This window comes from Heliconius melpomene, chromosome 16 (assembly GCF_056956725.1).
Source record: "Heliconius melpomene rosina isolate 202511_hmr_F chromosome 16, ASM5695672v1, whole genome shotgun sequence".
NCBI lineage: Eukaryota > Metazoa > Arthropoda > Insecta > Lepidoptera > Nymphalidae > Heliconius > Heliconius melpomene.
The window spans coordinates 1,689,675-1,710,422 of NC_140404.1; the positions used below are offsets into that span (position 1 = coordinate 1,689,675).

A 20,748-nucleotide genomic window follows, 5' to 3' on the forward strand; every position below is an offset into this window, starting at 1 on the left:
GGTATTGAAGCGGAGACAGCAAGGTCTTACAAGGGTTATTGCAACTTTTACTTCATGATTTCCACAAATATTTGAAGTGAAAAATATAATCTATATATATAAGACGCACGCACAGCCGTAACCGCTGATGGGAGAAACGTTAAATTTGGACAAAAGTTTACTTTCGTAATCTGGACATCCACTAAGAAGGGATTTTGAAAAATTTTAACCCTAAAGGGGTGAAATAGGGGTTCAAAGTTTGTATGAAAAAAAAATTAAATCGGCACCGATTTTTATAAAATTTGAAATTTAGATTTTTAAAAGTATTTAATTGAACACGTGTTTCATCGTTTTCTAGAATTCTCTCCCTAAGGGTGCAAATAAAGGGTTGAAAGTTTGTATGGGAAAATTCTTAAATCGCCACCGATTTTTATAAAATTTGATATTTAGACTGTTAAAAACATTTAATTGAACATATGTTTCATGGTTTTCTAGAATTCACCCCCTAAGGGTGCAAATAAGGGGTTGAAAGTATGTATAGATTTTTTTTTAAATCGGGACCAATTTTTATAAAATTTAAAATTCAGACTATTAAAAGTATTTAATAGAACACATGTTTCATGGTATATTAGAATTCCCCCCTAAATACGCAAGTGAAGCTGCGCGTGCCCGCTAGTATAATATAATATCGACAACATTTAAACATTACTCCAAACTAATTTTATTTATGTATAGCTATAATTTTAAATTCGTATTGTTTTAAATTTATATATTTAGGTGTATACATTCAATGCGGTAGTAATATTAGGTATTTAAATTTTTTAGTATTGGTACGCTTTGTAAAAATTGACATTTATTTTACATACCAATAATTAGACAAGCTAGCTTTGTTTTTTGCATATTCAAATTTTAAATGACCGAATCTATTATAATAATTAAAACGTTTTAGTTTTTGTTTAGGTACTTAAATTTTTAAATTGGAAAATTAAAGTTGTATATAATGTTTTTAAAAGACACAAAAAAAAATTACATAGCTAGATTCGAACCCGAGATGCGGGTGAAGCATTGTCCAAGAGATCATCGCCAATTACGTTACGGCTGTGCGCGCGTCTTACCTGAATCCGTGGGAACTTCTCTTTTTATATAAATAGATTATCATAACACTGCTTACTCCACTTGGCGTAATGACAAAATATTTTTTTTGTTGGAGAACAATATTGTAATTAAATTACAGTTGATTTCAACTTGGAGAATAATTTATTTTCATTTTCTTGCTCTAATTACAAGATTGTCTAATCAGGCCAAAACCAAATTATTTTCTACTAGCGGACGCGCGCAGCTTCGCTTGTGTATTTAGGTGAATTCTAAAAAACCACGAAATATGTGTTCGATGAAATATTTTTAAGAGTCTAAATTTAAAATTTTATAATAATCGGTGGCGTTTTAAAGATTTTTCCATACAAACTTTCAACCCCTTATTTGAACCCTTAGGGAGAGAATTCTAGAAAACGATGAAACACGTAGTCAATTAAATACTTTTAAAAATCTAAATTTTTAATTTTATAAAAATTTTATTAAATTTTTTTTCCATACAAACTTTCAACCCCTATTTCACCCCTTTAAGGTTAAAATTTTTCAAAATCCCTTCTTAGTTGATGTCCAGATTACAAAAGTAAACATCTGTCCAAATTTCACGTTTCTACCATCAGCAGTTACGGCTGTGCGTGCGTCTTACCTCAGTCAGTGAGGACAAGTCCTTTTATAGGTATATATAGATTATAAAGTAATTGAAATTATAAAATATCATTAATATTTAAATTGAAATACTTTCAATATAGTTTTGTACATTATGAAGTCCCTCCACCTATGAAGCAGTTTCATTAATGCTCCACGCTGGCGCTGCAGTGTCAACGTTTTCATGGCAAACGCCTCTGAACTAAACCACAGGCATGTCTTGAACAAGATGCACTAATTATGGAGTTGGTATTTAATTATTTATTATTAAATTTGTTTGAGTGGAGTTGCGCAGGGGAGAGTTTCCCTCGTTGCGTTAGCTTCTGACTATAAACACAACGATTGTGGGTTCGATTACTATTAGGGGAAATGAATTATTTTTATTTCTTGACTATGGTAAATAAGAGTTCACTTAAAATATTTTTTTCTTATAGTAGGCAGAGAAAACTTAGTGTTAAAATTTTACTTCATTTTTGAGACAGAGAGAGAGAACATTAATTTAAATATAAAACATACCCCAAAAGCAGATCAAAATTCCACATTTTTATAAAAAAAATAATAATATTATAATTTAATAAGAAGAGTCTAGGCAAAAAATGTTTGACTAGGCTTATGTTGTCCAAAGAGACGAAGAATGTAATTGCCATAGAAAAAATATTTTAATTAGAAATTAATCTGTAAGTAAGATTATAAATGATCGATTAAACTTTTTAAACAATAAAGACATCAATCTTCTAAGTTGTTTAAAACTTGTTCTCAATTTGAACTTAAATTTTAAAATAAGTTACTGCTTTATTCTTAAGACATATTGGAAACTCATTATTATTTTATTATCTATACTTATAATAAAGTCGTAAGAGAGTCGGTGTCTGTACTTGGAAGATATTATGTAAAAAATGTTATTGGGAACCTTTAATAACGTTATAGAACCCAAATCGACTGAGTTTAAAGTACTTAGTTAGGTCGATTTTTCGTAAATACACTTAAATAAACAGTTGTATAATTCAAGCGGGCGTAGCCGTACGAGCCCACTAGTAGTTAATACGTTACAATTAACTTTATAGTTTTTACAGAACATAGTTTTAGTTTTATTTTTTTACCGAGCCAGTCGTGGTGCAGTATTTGCGACAGGTTGTGGCTTGATTCTCCTCGAGGAAATGGAATATTTAATATTTTCATTTTCTCGCTCTGGTTCTTCAGGATTTGGAGGAAAGTAGGGAAACGAACGTGACTTAATGGGAACGGAGTGTCTTCACACTAGGATCGCAGTTCCTTCTGTCTTTCTTACTATGTATGGGATCACGAAACTATAAAAATATTTATTACTGTGTCACTATACTCTCTTTGCCTACCCTACTAATATGAGGGTTTTTTCCTTCAATTTTTGTTTTTGAAAATAAATATTCGTTATAACTTCAAAATATACATATATTGTAACTTATAAGAACATATTCTTTAAACACAATATTCCTTAGATATAATAATACTTTCTAAATACATACTAACAATACAATAGCTTCGTATTCATAGTCGTCGTCGTTTCGTAGATGCACGTACAAAATTGGAATTCCTTTGTGTATCATACATACAGTTTGAGCTTAGTGCATAGTGCATAGAGTCGCATAACTTAGTGCTTAGCCGAGCTTAGTGCTAGTGAACTTTAACAATACGTTGAAGAGACGTATAAAAGTATACTTTTGTATGTATTTTTATAAGACATTGAAAATTTTTGAGTCGGAAATAGTTTTGTTATTGTCGTTTGTTTATTTTAGGAGTTAGAGGCCGGAAACATCAAATCTGATACCGGGTTAGGCAGAAGAAACCTGGGAAGCTAGTGTTAAGAAATTCAGTCCCCGTTAAAACACATCCGTCCCCCACTTTCCGCCAAATTCAATGCCGCGTTTTGCGTCTTTATTCTTTACTACAGCGAGGAAACATATTAAATATTTATTTTTTCAAGTGTGAATCGAACCCACTACCTGTCCCGCTTACAGTCGCAGGCTTGTGTCCCTGAGCCGCGGTCTTCGTGGTGCAGCAGCACAGCGTCTGACCGCAAGCACGACGGTTGTCGATTCAATTTCGACAATGATGTATGCGGGATACTACGAGGATCTTTAAAAAAAATATAAAGTTATATAATAATCCTTCATAGTCCTCTTTCATTTCAATATTTTACTTAAAAGTAAAAATTTACAATATAATATGTTATGTATGTATCACTAAATTCTGTTACTTGCAGAGCCGTCTATAGCAATAAAGCTTCATGATAGTACGTACTAGTTTCAAGATCTACCGCTAGATGGCGAAGACAGTATGAATTTTTTCCTAAGAAAATGTTATATGAAATATTATTTTTTTAGCCAATATTATTTTAATTTGACCTTCTTGAAAAAGTTTAAAAATTTAAGAAATTTCTATATTTTTATAGAAAGTCCGTATAAAGCTTGAACTAATGCAATCCTCTTAGAGCTTTATAAACACTTTAACTTTGTACTACCGCTATAAATTTTTATAGATAGAGAAATTCAAAATTTGTATTAATTTACTTTGTTATATTATAAAGCTGGAGTATTTGTTTAGAGCTGAAGCATTTTGTTATTTGGCTAAAGGCGCTAATTTTAAAAACTAGTTGTACCAAAAGGATTTTTTTTATCTTGGATAGTCCATTTATCGCAGGATAGAGATGATATCCTCCTTTTCTTCGATATTCTTATCAATCTTACCTTTATTAATGGCAGACGCCCGCAAGCTATAATCGTTCACAAACGTTTGAATGCCATTTACATGCTTGGAAGTGCGTTAATATGTTCCTGACAGGCAAGCATGACAAACGAGGCTGAAATTATTTCAGCTCTTGCGTTAGGGTTTACATATTTTTAATTTGTGAAAAAAAACAAAAGAAGCTAAGTTTAGCATTCAATCAATCAATGTCAGTATAAATAAGCCTTTACAGGTAAGTTTTACGAAACTGTTTGTCTGTAAAGTCGGATTAAAGAACAATGCTAAACAATGTTAGTTGATAACGTCATAAGAAAACATTGATGAAAAATTGCATATATTTATGAATTGAATTATTATATTTTGTAAAAAATACGATAAGAGTTAATTGGTTTTTTAAGACAAATTTCTCGAGTTACCTTAGGCACTTTGAATGTGTCATGTGACATACACACCATCCATTAGATCATGAACATACAAATATTCACCTGCCAATTACAAAAACTGAACTGGCTACCTTCACCATACAACATCATACCAGTCACATTCCACTGCATCCACTAAGAAATCATGACTCAAACAAAAGAATATTAAAACAAAACAGAAATGCTTCCAAAAATACAAGAGAAGATTAAGATATAGCCTAGTTTGAGCGAAATGGACCAAGATTGCAAGACCTTATTGTCTGAAGGAATAAATTGAGATTCCTTTATTACGATGTAATGTCAAGAAATCAAGGGGTCGAGTTATACTGGCTGTCACTGCGATATTGCAACAAGGAAGAACAAAAGATCTTAGTTGTGGTGTAACTGTAAGGTATAATTATTAATTTATAGCGTGATATATAATAAAAGAAGTATTTGAAGGAGTGAGGGTATCGTAGCTAAGTAGAAGATGGTAGTAGGTTTGATCTATATACTAAATATTGCAACTATTTTCATAATCTTGTTATGATAAGAAGTCGTATCCTTGGCCCAAATGTTCTGAAATTAGATGGCTACTAGAGAAATCTCTCTAAAATTGGGAAGGTGGAAATTGAAGTAGAAAGCGGAAAACTGAGTATCTCAATACGAAGTTCTTTCTGGCGGTTAGTCATGCGAATACTATATGAGAACGAATGTTATAGAAAAATTCTATTTATATGTAGAAATATTAACATATTTTATCTATTTTTCTCATTTAAAAATGCTCTCAACTTAGACCAAACTCGAAACATTTTTACGATGTATTCAAATGAAATCCGCGACCCCCAGCCCAGCCCAGCCCAGCGTTGTCATTAGTGCGCCAAAACGGGATGAGAATGGGCGTTCGTTAATGACGCGTCACTTTTGATCGATGAAAATAAAAATTAAATTGTTACTAAATGTTATTTAAGCTTTGAACAGGTGTTTGTTGTTGAATGGAGCGCTGATTTGATATTTTATGTATTTTTTTCGATGACGCAGGGACATTTTAGTATTAATGATATATTTGAGGCCAGTCGTATCGCTGAGGCAGAAGCGTATAGAGGAGCAAAATTTTTCTAGTAATGAGGCAAAGTGCGGTGCTGAATTCCGCTATTCTTCCTCTACCTACTAATACCTTTAGAATTCGACGGAATATCCCCATATTCCGTGAGAATGAACGGAAGTGTCTTAACACTAGTTTTCCAGGTTTCCTCTGCTTATCTAAGCTAGGGAAGTAGGAGGGCAGACCCTGGTAATAGCCGGGATTAATGCCAGGAAGAAAGAAAAGATCTAAGCTAGGGAAGTTTTTATAACTCTCCAGGTTTTAGGATATAGCGTCAAACTAAATAAAAAAGTATAAAAAATTTTTAAGTTAAACGGTTTTATATTGCAGATAAATGTACTAAAAGCTAAAAAATAATTTCATAGAAATTATGATTACTAAAATTTAATCGTGGGGCACGTCCAATATCTATAAATCGAAAGACATGGCATGAGACTTCACCCACCTAGTGGTAAGTAGCAAGTGTCCCCACGATTTTATTTTAGTAATCATAATTTCTATGAAATTATTTTTTAGCTTTTAGTACATTTATCTGCAATATAAAACCGTTTAACTTAAAATTTTTTTTATACTTTTTTATTTTTAAGTTTTTAGTTTTTATTTCTCATGCTATTCAATTCGTTGAAATGAGGCTCGATGTCTCATTATTGCAAGGTTAATGGAGAATGTTACGAACGACCCCCCCAGAGGTCCAATAGAGGGACAAGGCTATGTACAACAAGATGTGCCTGAATCTTGAGGGGAAAACGCTAACGACATATCATTTTTATCCACCTAGTGCCATACAGTTCTCGGCGCGCTTTTACCTTTTACCTTGGGTGGTACCCCTAGCGACGTATCATTTTTAGGCACCCTATAGCCACACAGTCCTCGACAGGATACCAGATCTTGACTTAGGTGGGAGATTCATATTGTAATTGTGTATAGTATACTGTATTATACTTACCAAGCCCTTTATTTTGATACCCATATTGATGGGATTGAAAACTACATTATCCGCCATTTTGTAGCAGTGGCCATCTTTGATTTTGATTTTGTATAGTGCACTGAATTCTACTTGACAAGCCCTTTCATTTGATACCCATATTGATGGGATCGAAAAAACTAACTTGTCCGCCATCTTGTAGCGGCGGCCATCTTGGATTTTGATTTTGTATAGTCCACTGAATTCTGCTTGACAAGCCCTTTCATTTGATACCCGTATTGATAGGATTGAAAAAAACTAACTTGTCCGCCATCTTATAGTGGCGGCCATCTTGGATTTTGATTTTGTATAGTCCACTGAATTCTACTTGACAAGCCCTTTCATTTGATATCCATATTGATGGGATTGAAAAAAACTAAGTTGTCCGCCATCTTGTAGCGGCGGCCATCTTGGATTCACAATAATATTGAATATGGATAATTGTATTGTCACCAGAATCAAAGGCGTATACCAAATTTCAGATCAATCGGTTAACGGGAAGAGGGTTAAATTTCAATTACTAAATTTGACCCAAACAAACAAACAAACGGGGTGAGCTAAATAAAACCGTTTAAAAAATGTTTAACATTTGTAATTGTTTATCTACTAGGTATTATTATTGTTGTATTTCTGTTTAGCTGATCTTTTAACTACACACTGTGTCCCGCTTTTCGTTTAACATTTCGTTTTCCTTTTTTCACTCAAAACTCAAGGAGTGGCAGAACTCAACACCGCGCAATGAGTAATTCATTTCCCCAATTGGGAATCGAAGCTACAACCGTCGCGCTTAAAGTCACAGGCTTGTGCCACTGTACCACGACAACCTTCTGCTCTATTAAACATAAATAAAAACACGCTCAAACCTATCACAATATATTTAGTAATACATAAATAGAGCATTAAATAAAATTATGAAAACTCTCGTATAGCATTTAAAGTCGTTACGTGTGTATGAAGTTTAAAAGTGAATTTGCTCTGGTGGTCAATTTTCGTGCATTCAGTGGGTTTTTGCGTCAACTGCTATTACTCAATTGAGTAACTATAAATTAAAACGGAATTGCCTTGGGATTGAATTTCGGCGCAGTTTCAGAACTTTTTCATGGTTGGCTTTGTTTGTTTGTACAATACAAAAAAAAATTGGTTGGATGTGCGTTTGTCTTACTTTTCATGGCACAGGGAGCTTAGTGTTGAGACACTCTGCTCTCCACGCAAAATTGGAGTAATTTTGCGTGGAGCATACACTTGTTTTTTTTGGTTTTATATAAATTGATAGATATAACATATCGTTAAATAATCATTGTTGAGTGTGTAGAATACATTAGAATATTATTAACAGATTTCCTTTTAATAATATAAGGATGATTATCTACAGAAAAACATTTTAGAGCTAAAAAATTACTAGTTCTGAGGCAGTCATGCCAAAATGGCACTGACTGCGTAACTGTTATGGGTTTGATTCTCATTCGGAGAACATTTTTTTTTTTCATTTTATCTAGTAACAAGACAAAACACAACGCACGGTGGCCTAAATTTGAAATTCCTTAATAAACTGACTTGTTCATAAATATACAAGAATATCGTTATAAGAATCGATTAAAAAGATTGGAGTGGAAAAAGTGGTATAAAATTAATAGCCACCCCTTTACATAGTGCTTGGTTAATTAATTAACCGGCCGATTGCTTTTAAAGATATTATATTTTTGAAGGTTCATCATTATTTTATGGGATCAACATTTTTGGATGGAGTTTTAAAGTAATTTTAGACTCTATGTTATTAAAGTAGATGTTCGCGACAACCGACGCGCATCATCGGCTGTGAACTCGTCACAACATGTTAGAGACTGTTTAGTTTGGCAAAAAGTGACGTCATACCACTCTCGTAATTTTGAATGTTATTATTAGTGTCTTTTCTAAATTAATAGTGTTTTTTCCTTTGTAAATAAGTAATTACATTAAATAATAAATATAAATAGATTTGGGTTCCGTTTTAGATAATAATTTTCGACTTTATATCTTATTTGTATAGTTGTACTATGATTTGCCGCATTAATCGCTTTTTATATAATAGTAACTTCCGTATAGTAAATTTTATTATTAATTATTGTTTGTCATAGTTTTCTGTAACAAAATAACAGATTTGTATATTCCTAATGTGTGTAATTAATTTTAGAGAGAATTTTCATTGTAAAAACTCATGTAAAATTCGTCATCGTAACAGCATTTTTCGTAATTTAATAATAGATAATACTTAAATAGTATAATGTTTTATACATAGATAGATAGATATTTTTATGTTCTTTTAATATGTATAAATTGTAAAAACATCCGATTTTTAGTTATTAAAATATAAATGTAAATGTGTGATAATCATAGTAAAAATATTGTTGTAAATAAAGATAAAACGGCTCGGTGGCTCGCGGCTCTCGTTACCGTTTAGCTCCGCGCAACGGAGGTGCGCGTCGGGCGAGACAGAGACAGTCGGCAATCAACGGTGAGCACAACAGGAAGAAGATAGAATCGGAACAAGACACGAATAGAGCCGACAGTCACCGACCGTTATACAGTGATCAACATCTTGTTTCAATATCCTGTTTCAACATCCTGTTTCAGTATCTTGTTTCAATGTATAGCAAGAACGTCTCGCAAGAACGTCTCACAAGAAGGACTCACAAGAACGTCTCACAAGAAGGACTCCCAAGAACGTCTCACAAGAACGTCTCACAAGAACGTCTCACAAGAACGTCTCACAAGAACGACTCACAAGAACGTCTCACAAGAACGACTCACAAGAACGTCTTGGGGTCTCAGCATACTCCGTGTTCCCATGATCTGGAACCTATAGTGTGCAGGGCGTCAGCGGCTCATTCACTTGAGTTCCGCCCGTCCGGTACAACGTGCTGGTCCTTCGAGCTGGATCTGGGGACTCCTCACCGAAGCTGAAGCATCATCCGTCATCGTGCAAGTTATCGCAGTGCTCCGTCGCGCAAGTGCTCCGTCGCGCAGTACTCTATCGCGCAGTGTTTTCCGTCGCGCTCGCAAACGCATTCGCCGTCGCGTTTCGCATCCGTATCGACTGTCGCGCTCGCAACTGCGCTGACGTCACATATCCCGTCACGTCGTGAGTGTTTTGTGCATCCGCCTTCGTGAGTCTTCGTAAGTGCTCCATCGCGTAGTGCTCTCCGTCGCGCCGTGCTCCATCGCGCAGTATATTCCGTATTGACTGTCGCGCTCGCAACTGTGCTGAAGTCGCCTTACTCGCCTGTAGTCTTCGTGAGTGTTCGTGCATCAGCCTCTGACATCCGCCTTCGAGTGTTATCGTGAGTCTTCGTGAGTGTTCGTGCATCAGCCTCTGACATCCGCCTTCGAGTGTTATCGTGAGTGTTCGAGAACCTTCGTGCATCCGCCTTCGAGTATTATCGTACTACATCGCGCAGTGCTCTCCGTCGCGCAGTGTTCTCCGTCACATAGCGCTCTCCGCTGCGCTCTCCGCCGCCTCCGTTGGCGTCCGCATTGACTGTCGTGCTCGCTACTGCGCTGACATCTATCGCGCCGTAAGTCACGTCGTGAGTGTTCGTGCATCCGCCTTCGAGTATTATCGTAAGTCTTCGTGAGTGTTCGTGCATCATCCTCCGACATCCGCCTTCGTGTGTCGTCGTTCGTCTCCGAGAATCTTCGTGCTTCCGCCTTCGAGTGTCGTCGTTCGTCTCCGAGAATCTTCGTGCATCCGCCTTCGAGTATTATCGTTTCGTCTTGGTGAGTTTTACCAATTATCGTAGGTTTTTACTAAGATGCCTATCACAAGATCAAGAGGTCGATCCGAGGGATTGAGATATGAAGCCGACCCTTCATCTAGTCACACAGAGGTGACACACCCGCCTACGAATACACAAGAGGATTCCGAAATAGAAAAGAACTTAATAGTACCAAGTGACGAAAAGGAAGACTCAAGAATTATTTCAATTAACAAGGAGGAACAATTTGAAGGCACACAAATAAAGTCGACAACTTCGAAACGTGCAAACTCGAAGAAGTCTACGAAATCCAGACGTAGAGCAAGAAATGCTCGTGAAGAAATACTTCGCATCAAGCTTGAACTCGCGCAAATAGCTCTGGAAGATGCTGAATCAGATAGTTCAGAATCCCAGGAAGATAATATATCGAAAACCGACTACGTTAGCTCCTGGATTGAAGATAATGCACAAATCGTACAAAAATCACTTACACCATGTGCAGATGTTCCGAGGCAACCACATCCAGTGCCGTCATGCTATAGAATGCCTCAACATCCGAATATCGGCAACAATTCCGAAAATCAACAAGCAATACAGAGAGATTCAACAAAGGAAATAGAGGAGCTAAAAAAGGAAATAGAAAATTTGAAGAAAAGATGCGAAAAAGCCGAAACCGCTCCTACATCGTTGTGTATGAAAACAGAGGTACCTAAACCTACAATGTTACCTCCATCATCGTCATACAATTTTCCCGTCGCGTCCAAAGTCATCATGGATCTTCCTACATATAGTGGAGTGTTAAATGAATGGCTATCATACAGGGCCATATATGAAAACACTAAGGGATACTTCAATGAAGTTGAAAATACAGCCAGAATTCGAAGAAGCCTAACTGGAAAAGCATTGGAAGTCGTCGACACACAACTCATAGCTCATTCAAAACCGGATGCCATCATAGAAGAGCTTGAAATGAATTTCGGTCGTCCAGATGCAATCGCATATAGTGAATATGACAAGCTTCGATCTCTACCTCGTTGTGCTGACAATCCAAAGGAGATACATGCATTCGCCAGTAAGGTAAGAAGCAGTGTCAATCTGTTTCGCGCCCTCGATTTACACAACTTTATCACTGCGCCAGATATAACGAGGGCCCTTCGTGAAAAGCTACCATCGTCGTTATGTACCAGGTGGTACGAGGAACAAGCATCTATATTCAAACCAGACCTGACGCACTTCAGCGAGTTTCTCACCAAACAAGCAGCATGTCGCACACCTTATTCAACAGAGATCCCGCACTCAGAGCCTACTCGTCGTGTGATACATAGAACGCACAATACTACCGAAGAAAGGAAAACTAATAGATTTCATGGAATGGTGAAAAGTACGTGCAAAATTTGTAACAAAGAAGGTCATCACAGTATTAGCTGCAAGAAATTTCAAGATGCCAACTCAGATAAAAGATGGGAACTCGCCAAAGAACACCGACTGTGCTTCAGATGCCTGCGGTTCCGACAATCAGGACATTCCTGTAAACCACAGAAGTGCAATATTAAGGGATGCATCGGTACTCATCATCGATTACTACACTATGATAAAAAGGAGAAATCAGAAATTCGAAATCAACAAGAAGAAAAGGAAACCGTGGCCAACGCATGGGTACCGTCAAAGGCGCATGCTTATCTTAAAATCATACCAGTCAGAGTTCATGGACCGGCGGGAGAAACCTCCGCATACGCTCTATTAGACGACGGATCAACTGTATCTCTCATAGATGAAGCTTTGGCAAAGGAAGTCGGTGCTGAGGGACGGCTGGATCCTTTAAAGATGGAAGCAATCGGGGATATAGTTATTGAAACGCCGGGATCAAGGCGTGTTACCGTGACACTTGCTAATTCACAGAAAAAGAAGATTAGCTTTACAGCTCGTACCGTTCCGCATCTTAATCTTTCCCCGCAAACAATTCGTGAAGAAGACTTAGCTGCCTGCGATCATCTAATAGATTTGAAGAACCAGCTCACCTACGACTCAGCCACGCCTAAAATTCTAATTGGTCAAGACAATTGGAATTTACTACTCGCCGAAGATGTCCGTATAGGACCGAAGAACCAACCAATCGCTTCACTGACGTCGCTCGGATGGGTGCTCCATGGTGCGCACAATAGGACATTGGGTCAGAAAATCCATTTCGTCAATCAAGTTACTGCTATTGAAGATAGAATGGATGAACAACTGAGAGATTACTTTGCCTTGGAATCTCTTATCATTAATCCGCGTCGGCCAGACTCTGATCCAGAAATAAAGGCTGAAAACATTTTGAAGAAAAATATACACCGTTTACAAGATGGACACATTGAAACCGCACTTTTATGGAAAGCAGAGAACAGCATCATGGTTAATAATTATGAGTCGGCGCTGAAGAGGCTCATATCAATAGAGAGAAAAATTGATCGTGATCCTGAACTGAAAAGGAGATACACCGAACAAATGGAATCACTCGTCCAGAAGGGCTACGCTGAGGTGGCACCTAAAAGTATCTCTCCAGGCAGAACATGGTACCTGCCACACTTCGACGTGCAAAACCCGGCTAAACCAGAGAAGCTTCGCATTGTTCACGACGCCGCTGCTAAAACCAAAGGTATGTCACTAAACGATTTCCTCTTGACTGGACCAGACCTTCTTCAATCGCTTCCTGGAGTCATGATGAGATTTCGCCGTCATGCTTTCGCTGTATCAGCCGACATAGCCGAAATGTTTATGCAAGTCAAAGTAAGACCTCAAGATAGGGATGCCCTTCGCTACCTGTGGAGAGGACACCGGCGGGAGGGAACTCCTGAAGAATATCGCATGACGTCGCTTATATTTGGAGCTGCGAGTTCACCATGCACCGCGATATTCGCTAAAGATTGGAACGCAAAAAGGTACATCGACACGCATCCAGAAGCAGTGGAAGCTATCATCCACAACCACTATATGGATGACTACCTAGACAGTTTCCGAAGTATAGAAGAAGCTATAGAAACTTCCAAGAAGGTCCAACATATCCACGGAGAAGCTTGTTTCAAACTCTGCAAGTGGGTTTCAAATATCCCAAAAATAATAAATGAACTTGAAACACAATCAAACATGACAGAAACTATTAACCTGGGTACCAAAGAAGAAAAGATTTTGGGTTTAATGTGGAGACCGTCAACCGATGAATTACGATTCAATCTAAAACTGGCAAGATTACCGCCCAGTTTATTAAATAAAACAACTCCTACGAAGAGAGAAGCTCTGAAGATAGTTATGTCACTCTATGACCCTCTTGGTTTCGCCTCACCGGTTACTATTCGGGCTAAGCAAATTCTCCAGGAATCATGGCGAAGAATTATAGATTGGGATCAACATCTGGATGAAGATCTTTCCAAGCAGTGGGCAGAATGGATGCTACACCTTCAGAAACTGAAAAATGTGAGCTTACCTCGATGCTACTCTGGTTATAGTGATGCCACATCTGTACAACTACATATATTCAGCGACGCCAGTGAAACAGCCTACGCAGCAGCTGCCTACTGGAGGGTGGTTGCTCCGGATGGAAAAGTCCAAGTCAACATGATCATGGCTAAAGCGAAAGTAGCCCCGCTCAAGGTTATGTCAATTCCTCGTTTAGAACTACAAGCAGCCGTCATGGGAGTTCGCATAGCAGAAGCTGTCATAAAAGAACATCGTATCGCGCCGGAATGCAAAATCTTTTGGACAGACAGTAAGACAGTTCTGACGTGGATAAGAAATGGAGCCAGGTCTTATAAGCCATTTGTCGCACATAGACTAGCAGCCATTGAAGAATATACCAAAGTTGAAGAATGGCGTTGGGTACCTTCTAAGCTCAATGTCGCCGATATAGCCACCAGAGAAGTACCATCTGATTTTGGAGCTGATCATGAATGGTATCACGGGCCTGCCTTCTTGAAAGAAAATCCGAGTACCTGGCCTATCGAAAAACCGGTCGTGTCAAACAATACTGGTGAAGAACATACTTTTACCGTTAAAGAACTCCAGCTGAAGACAAAATTACGTGAAGCAATTCCTGATCCACAACGCTTCTCAAAATGGGAGCGATTACTTCGTGCCACAGCTAGAGTCTTGCAATTTTTAGATATTTGCAGAAATAAAAAAGAGAAGATCTTTTATAAGCGAACACGTAGAAATATGGAATCAGATCCTACGTGGAACAAACGAAGAGAAACATTGCAAAAGAAATCTACTACTCTACATAGCAAGAAATCTATGGACTCCAACAATTTTCTGATATTGGATTCGAAGTACATTACAAAAGCAGAAAATCTTCTCATCCGAACCTCTCAAGAAGAATCTTTCAATGAAGATATCACAGACTTAAGATACAACAGGACTATTGCCAAACAAAGTCGCCTTCATTCATTACCTGTAGAACTCCGAGATGACATTGTCGTTCTTCGCAGCCGTATAGCCGCCGCCGAGGGAATAAAAGACGAAACAAAGAAACCACAAGTCTTAGATGGAGATAACTACATCACACAGTTATATATTGATTGGACCCACCGTTGTCTTCACCACAGCAGCACCGAAATAATAGTAAATGAAGTACGTCAACATTTTTGGGTAATTCGTCTTCGTCCCACCGTGAAAAGGATAGTTCATCAGTGCCTCAAGTGTCGTATTCGCAAGGCACAACCCCCACAGCCTTCTACGGGTGATCATCCTAAATCCCGTCTCGCTCATCATCGAAGACCATTTACATACACCGGCTTAGATTATTTTGGCCCTCTCACAGTAGTCGTCGGCAGACAACACGTGAAACGTTACGTCGCACTCTTCACGTGTCTTACCACTAGAGCAGTTCACCTGGAAATCGCCGCCAGCCTAAGCGCAGACTCTGCCATACTTGCATTGCGAAGATTCGCTGCACGTCGAGGATGTCCTTCCGAAATTTACTCAGATAATGGTACAAACATGCATGGAGCAGACAAAGAACTTCGAGAAGCATTCAAAGAAGAAGCCAGTCGTCGAGGCATCGCATGGCGTTTCATAACACCATCTGCACCATTCATGGGAGGCGCATGGGAACGTCTTGTTCGCTGCGTGAAAACAGCTCTATACACTATTCTTCGTGAGAGATACCCCCGAGAAGAAATTTTGGCTACATTACTCTGCGAAGTAGAATATACTGTGAATAGTCGTCCCCTCACACATGTTTCTGTAAACAATGACGACGAAGAATCTATAACACCCAATCACTTTTTACTTGGGGGTTCAGCTCGTCTACCTGTACCTGGCACATTTAGTGAGGACGACATCGATAGCAAAAAGCAGTGGAGACGCTCACAGATATTAGCGGACATGTTTTGGAGACGCTGGGTTCGCGAATATCTCCCTGAACTTCAACACCGGCGGGAGCCTCATGGTCGAGGCCCTACTTATGAAATAGGTGACCCGGTACTTATAGCCGACTCACAACTTCCAAGAAATACGTGGCCAAGAGGACGCATAGAAAAAGTATATCCAGGTGCAGATGGACAAGTGCGAATAGTTGAAGTACGCACTAAGGGTGGTCTTCTGAAAAGGCCAACCAAAAAACTCGTTCCGCTTCCAAAGTAAGAAGACGTCGTCGCTCACCGCGGGAAAGATGCAGCATCACATCGAGACCTGATTCTGCACGGCGGGAGAAATGTTCGCGACAACCGACGCGCATCATCGGCTGTGAACTCGTCACAACATGTTAGAGACTGTTTAGTTTGGCAAAAAGTGACGTCATACCACTCTCGTAATTTTGAATGTTATTATTAGTGTCTTTTCTAAATTAATAGTGTTTTTTCCTTTGTAAATAAGTAATTACATTAAATAATAAATATAAATAGATTTGGGTTCCGTTTTAGATAATAATTTTCGACTTTATATCTTATTTGTATAGTTGTACTATGATTTGCCGCATTAATCGCTTTTTATATAATAGTAACTTCCGTATAGTAAATTTTATTATTAATTATTGTTTGTCATAGTTTTCTGTAACAAAATAACAGATTTGTATATTCCTAATGTGTGTAATTAATTTTAGAGAGAATTTTCATTGTAAAAACTCATGTAAAATTCGTCATCGTAACAGCATTTTTCGTAATTTAATAATAGATAATACTTAAATAGTATAATGTTTTATACATAGATAGATAGATATTTTTATGTTCTTTTAATATGTATAAATTGTAAAAACATCCGATTTTTAGTTATTAAAATATAAATGTAAATGTGTGATAATCATAGTAAAAATATTGTTGTAAATAAAGATAAAACGGCTCGGTGGCTCGCGGCTCTCGTTACCGTTTAGCTCCGCGCAACGGAGGTGCGCGTCGGGCGAGACAGAGACAGTCGGCAATCAACGGTGAGCACAACAGGAAGAAGATAGAATCGGAACAAGACACGAATAGAGCCGACAGTCACCGACCGTTATACAGTGATCAACATCTTGTTTCAATATCCTGTTTCAACATCCTGTTTCAGTATCTTGTTTCAATGTATAGCAAGAACGTCTCGCAAGAACGTCTCACAAGAAGGACTCACAAGAACGTCTCACAAGAAGGACTCCCAAGAACGTCTCACAAGAACGTCTCACAAGAACGTCTCACAAGAACGTCTCACAAGAACGACTCACAAGAACGTCTCACAAGAACGACTCACAAGAACGTCTTGGGGTCTCAGCATACTCCGTGTTCCCATGATCTGGAACCTATAGTGTGCAGGGCGTCAGCGGCTCATTCACTTGAGTTCCGCCCGTCCGGTACAGTAGAGTATATTTTTCTTTGTTTTTTTTGTAATATTAATATTTTAGAAGTAATATTTTTTCATATACATCATCGATGATTGTTGTCAGGTAACTGGAGGTGGTAGTTTTGGATTCAAATATTATTAGAATGAATACTAGAGGTAGCTGGATCTGTTCATATAAAGTGCGAATTAGGTAACTGGTAACGAGGCGAAGCGCGGCGTTGAGTTTCGATGTTCATCATACCATGCCTCTAGAATTCCGCGTAATATGGGAAATGGAAATGTCTTAGTGGAAAGGGAGTGCCTTGACACTAGGCACATAGTGTCCATCCTGCCTACCGACAAGATAATGACAATGTAAGAAAATGAAATCAATTATACTAAATTCAAAATGTTTGGAAAATAAATATTTTTCTTTCATATATATCTAGTAAATATATCTAGTAATCCCTAACATACATTTTAAGTAAATTCTAACTTGAGAAAAAAAATAACATAACTAATATTGAACCCATTATTATTTACACTATCTCAGCTCAACTACAACAATTGATCCATTTAATTAATTTAATTCGCACGATTAACCTCATTTGAGAGCTTCAATAAGATGTTGACGATTATCGCAATTAGCTTATAGTATTAATTAAAGTTATTTAATGTGCTAAAACAACAGGGACTAGCGAGCAATGGCGTCGTAACTGAACTAACTGTCGACGGCAGAAAGTGGGAAACAGAGTGTCTTGACACTAGAATCCCTCTGTCTGCTTAAATATTTAGGTTCATTTATCGGTTAGTATTTCAAAATTGCTCTTACACAGTCCGTAGGTTCGATTTCAACCCATAACTAATATTTGTCTGATGAATATTAATTATTCATTTTGAGTTTTACTTTGAATTTATCTATTATTATTGTTAAAATGTTTATACACAGTATAATCAGTAATTGTTTTACTACTACAGCATAAGCTAAGCTTTACCTAATCAGGTTAGATTAATCCTTTGCAATATACAAAGTGCTGACTAATAATAATATTTTATTATATTATTATTATTATTAAAGACCGTCGTGGCGTAGAGGGACAAGCGTGCAGCTGTAAATGCGACGAATGTTCGAAGGGTTCGATCTCTACTAGGAGGAATAAAATATTTAATGTTTTCATTTCCTCGATCCGCAGTTGGGGGAATTGTTATATTTATTTTATTTTCATTTCTATGCTATGGTAGACGCATCCAGCGTTGAGTTACGTGAATCTACTCGCGATGTCTCTAAAATTTAGAAAATGAAGAACTGCTTGTCACAATTCAAAATACAGCCTATATCTTATTGGGTATCAAACTTGCTACCATTTTGTCAGAAAGCCATCTATCTCGGCTAGTTCAATAGCCATTCCTTGGTTCCAAGACATATTACCTGTCATGTGCTTGTAGCACTCCTGTCTCTGCAACGTATGCCTGTATGCGAGTATGAATCAATTAAACAGCAATATTGTATTGTTAATGTTCTATTCGTATTAATAAGATTTGTTAGCTTTGTCATATATCTCAATTATAAATTAATTTTATATATATTTTTTTTATATTTCCAAGGCCGTTGTAAATAGTGCTCCAATTTTCCATGGAATGTCACATACTCACAAAATAAAACACATTATCATAGGTATAGATATTTACCGAAATTGATTAAAAAAAAGTACTCCATCTCATATAAAATGTTTCTTGTATAAGAGAGAAACGGAGACATAAACGGAGAAATATCGGATAGAGTGATATCTAAGTATATTCTTACGCCCGATGTTAATAATCAATCCTAATCCATAAATAACAACCATAGATTGAAATATCAATCCATTTTTTGAGTTTAGCTTGCCAATAACCTATCGAAATACTTCATTTTCATTGGCATGCAGGTTAGAGATTGGATAGATATGTCGAACAATCCAAGATTGATTTTAACTGGAGATAGGAGATACATTATTAACATCGGGCGTTAATCCTCACGCTGTGCGTGTGCACACAGGGAATAAGACACTTCTTTTCCTCATTTTCTGTTGAATGCTTAAAGCCTTACGTATTTTTGAGAAATTGCGTAACTCAACGCCACCCTTTACCTTGTTACTAAAGCGAGAAAATAAAAACATTAAATCTCTTTTTTTCAAACTAAACTCTATTTTTTTCATCATTAAATCTGTTAGTCCCATTATAATATAAATTATAAGAAAAAATCATTTTTTGAAAAAGCTTTTATTTAAATGCTCTAAAAGGAAGAAAATAAAATTTGTCTTTTAAATTATAACTATCAACTCATAACCTCATTGTACACAATTTATATGATCATAAAAGTTAATTAAAGTAAAGTTAAATAAAAGTTAAATTTTCTTCCTTTTAGAGCATTTAAATAAAAGCTTTTTCAAAAAATGATTTTTTCTTATAATTTATTTTTTACTTTTTAGTTACCACTGGCTAGGTTTCTCACACTAGAGACATGTACCACGATTCCGCTTCTATGGTTAGGAATGCTGTTGGCGACACTAGACCCTTCCCGATTACAGTGGGGGTTCACCAGGGCTCGAATCTTAGTCCGTTCTTATTCAATGTAGTGTAGCCTCCATGGCTGATGATGTATGCCGACGACATAGCACTCATTGACGAGAACCGACTGACGCTGGAGCGTAAAGTGAACCTCTGGAAGGGTACGCTTGAGAACAGCGGTCTTAAATTAAATGTGTCGAAGACCGAGTACATGGCCTGCGGGAGCCCGGACTCGAGCACGATCCTTATAGGTCCTGAGCCAGCCGTTAAGTCAGAAAAGCTCAGGTACCTTGGATCCGTTATGCACGAGTCGGGAGGCATCGATCACGATGTCAATGGCCGGATAAGTGCTGCCTGGGCCAAATGGCGGGAGGTCACTGGTGTGGTCTGTGACCGAAGAAAACCGCCAAGCTCAAGGGACTGATATACAAGAGCATCATGCGACCGGTTCTTTTATACGGTCGCGAATGTTGGCCAGCACTATCTCAGCACACTCAGGAGCTTCACGTCACGGAAATGAAGATGCTGAGGTGGATGGGCGGCGTAACGCGGTCTGACTGCATACGTAACACATTCGTTCGAGGTAGTCGTGGGGTCCGTGACGTAGCGGATAAGCTCCAAGAGCGCCACCTGAGATGGTTTGGCCACGTTACGCGCCGGTCTAAGAACTATGTCGGATGCAAGTGCCTTGCTATATCAGTTCCTGAAGTGAGACCTCCTGGAGCCCAAGGAAGCGCTGGTTGGATATCGTGATGGATAGCCAATGGTCTAACCACCGGGGACGCAAAAGACCGCGCAAAGTGGAGT

At 37.7% G+C, this 20,748-nt stretch overlaps 1 protein-coding gene across 1 annotated transcript; it reads left to right on the forward strand.

The window, feature by feature from the left end:
* The first annotated feature begins 10,692 nt into the window (after positions 1-10,692).
* On the forward strand, positions 10,693-16,251 carry LOC146530657 (uncharacterized). Its single transcript, XM_085199498.1, has one exon. It carries the CDS (start codon positions 10,693-10,695, stop codon positions 16,249-16,251), a length of 5,559 nt encoding a protein of 1,852 aa, XP_085055624.1.
* The last annotated feature ends 4,497 nt before the right edge of the window (positions 16,252-20,748 follow it).